Raw genomic sequence first — 2,995 nt, 5'->3', positions numbered from 1 at the left:
TGTCTGTTCTCCTTCATTATTCTAGAGGTGTTCAAACTGAAAAAGAGAAACAGTAAATATCTCCTTAAGGGTACTTACCACAAACAAAAAATGGATGTGCGGGTTGATATGTATTTTTTGACTGATTTTGATTTGAAATGACATAACTAATAAATCCCTGAAATATAAAGAAATCGTGGGTTTTCCTTGGTGCTTAGATATGAGATTTTGTTTTGCCTTCTATATAATTCCATACAAAATTTTGCACAATTTTTTAACTTTATGACAAAATCTTATATAATTCTCCCACTCTACTTGGTAAACATTATTCAGGTTGTTAATATAAATGTAAATCTATGAGAAATAATGTTGATTTCTGAAAAAAGTTTGTTTGTGTTATTTATCCTTAATAGTCTTTGATGGGAATACTGAGAACTCAGTTATTGCATTAGATGTGATGATGTCTCTCCCAAAACATTATACCCCCCCCCCCCTTCCAAAAAAAAAAAACCTATTCAATGGTAACTGTATCTTCCAATTGCAAATTTTGAATTGACCTGATGTTAAGTATTGACCTTGACCCAAGGTCAGTCCAGGAAGTTTCAGGTCAAAGGCAGAAAAAAATGCTTCCAGTTCATATCCATATTCTTTAATTGATTCTAATATATTTACATCCACTAAATATTTTCTCCTTTATTTCTTAAGAAACCCCATTGGGTTCATCACTGCATAAACTACAGTAGGCAGGTCGCCTGTACAGATTTCTTAATCAGTCATATGTTTCTTGATCATAGTTATGCATAATAACGAGGTTGTTGCAACTTTATTTCTAGTTTTAATGTAATAAACGTAACTTTGAGGAATTTGTATGTAGTATTCCGGAATTACGGATTCCTCAGTTCGGAACTAGGTCTAGGTTTTACTTTTAGTAGGCGATATATGTTTCCTGTTTGTTTGTTTACCGATAAGTTGTTTTGATTTGTATGCATTTAATAGTGATTCAAGGTAAATTGAACATGAAGAATAGATTGTATGAATAAGATTTCATGATGTAGCAAGTGTTCAATGATTTCTATACATTATAATGTCATTGTTGTTCATAATAATAAGGGAATAACTTGTCTTTGTAAACTTTGACTTGTGACCCTGATGTTTTATATATCAGTTTGATGGTATAGATGTTGATGGTTAAGTCTATTACTTTTCTTGACTGAATACATGTAGAAGTCTGTTATTTGGTAACGGCTATGTATACTATTCTTTAATAAGAGTCAAGCTAGGTATTGAGACAGTTGTATATTATAGAAGTCAGTATCTGTGTCATATTAAGTTGACCAGTTTAATCATATTAGTGTTTACACTTTATCGTGAGTACATAATAGTACCATGTCTTATATTTAGTGTAGGTCTCACTATATATGCTTTTATATGACTTAGGCGTTACGTAGTTTGATCAAGAGTTGTGCACGCTCAGGTTATGTAGATAAACTACTAGGTTTATTAAAGATTACATCATCAACCATCATTCAGTATATACACTTTGTACATACTTTATAACTGTTGTTTATTATTGTACTTTGTTCTTTGCAGATATCACTGCTGCCTTTTGGTTTTACACGTTACAATAAAGTGGTGAACCTTATAAGAGTCTTGTCACTTGGCTACAAATGGCGTCGCCGGTAGGATACCTGACGGTTGGATACCTCATGGTAGGATACCTCATGATTGTGTACCAAGGACTCCAGAGGCAGTAGTGATTGTGTGTTATACCCGACCAACCATGGAAGAGCTGAAACAGGAACTAGATGCACTGAAGTCACAGTTGGTCAAGATCAAGAAGGAAGATTCTGGACAGAAGTATGTGTTTACACCTAAGCAGAGGAAGGTCGAGAAATTTTCAGGACGGAAAGATGAGGGACAGACTGTGTATGAGTTTATTGACGACATTTCTCGTGTGCTTAAGACCCGCCCAACTTCTGAGGAAGAAAAAGTGGACTTCTTGATAAGCCATTTAGAAGGTCCGGCAAAGGAAGAGATCCGCTATCGTGCACCATCTTGTAAGAAGAATCCGCAACTAGTGCTTGACATCTTGCGTGAGACTTTTGGTGAAAAGGCGACTGCATCAGAGCTGACTGCAGACTTTTATAGCACAAAACAGAATCAAGGACAATCCCTGCAAGAATTTTCTCACACATTGATGAAGAAGCTGGACAGAATAGGACAAGTGGATCACAACTTCATTTCTGAACCAGAGAGAACTCTTAGGAATCAGTTTGCAGAGAATGTGTGCGACAAATGGCTCTGCCGGGAACTGAAAAAGTCACTCAGATTAAAGCCGTCCCTGACCTTTAATGAACTAAGAGAAGAGGCTGTTGTTCTTTCCTTGGATAAAGAAGTACATACTGACAGTTCAAAACATACACCCAAGAGAGAGGCCACTGTGTACACAGAAGCAGCTTCAAGTGACTGTGCGATAATGAATATGGTGAAAGAAATGAGGGATGAATTGTCTTCATTACGATCTGAAGTTCAGGAGTTATGGAAAACAAAGACTGCAACTAAAGACTGGACTCAGAAAAAAGAAAGGAAGTGTTTCCAATGTCACGAACCAGGACACATAAAGAGAAATTGTCCAAAGGCAAAGACTGTAACTTTAAACACGGATTGCCTATTGTCGAGAGCCGGCCAATAGGAGGTGAATTAGAGAATGGCTCACTGATTGGAAGTTGTCCGACCACAGACATAGAAATTGGAGGTCAGAGAATTTTGTGTCTTCTGGATACAGGATCAATGGTCAGCACCATTACCGAATCATTTTATAACAGCTACCTTCATGACATTCCGGTTGTGAATGATAAACTCATTACTCTAAGAGCGGCAAATAGAATCGAGATTCCATACGTAGGATACATAGAGACAGATATTACTGTGAAACCCTTGAACCGTACCATGTGTGGGATTGGTATACTGATTGTGAAGGACACTCAGGACAGGAAGGAAATCCCTGGATTACTTG

The 2,995-nt window shown here is 36.8% G+C and overlaps 1 protein-coding gene across 1 annotated transcript; it reads left to right on the top strand.

Moving 5' to 3' along the window:
• The first annotated feature begins 1,674 nt into the window (after positions 1 to 1,674).
• LOC134232560 (zinc finger CCHC domain-containing protein 18-like) lies at positions 1,675 to 2,671 on the top strand. Its single transcript, XM_062714550.1, has one exon. The coding sequence runs from the start codon at positions 1,760 to 1,762 to the stop codon at positions 2,669 to 2,671; it is 912 nt and encodes a 303-aa protein (XP_062570534.1). The 5' UTR covers positions 1,675 to 1,759.
• The last annotated feature ends 324 nt before the right edge of the window (positions 2,672 to 2,995 follow it).

The sequence above is a fragment of the Saccostrea cucullata genome, unplaced genomic scaffold, assembly GCF_032062105.1.
Source record: "Saccostrea cucullata isolate Sc308-1 unplaced genomic scaffold, CSIRO_AGI_Scuc_v1 ctg60, whole genome shotgun sequence".
NCBI lineage: Eukaryota > Metazoa > Mollusca > Bivalvia > Ostreida > Ostreidae > Saccostrea > Saccostrea cuccullata.
This window is presented reverse-complemented; position numbering and strand designations above follow the sequence as displayed.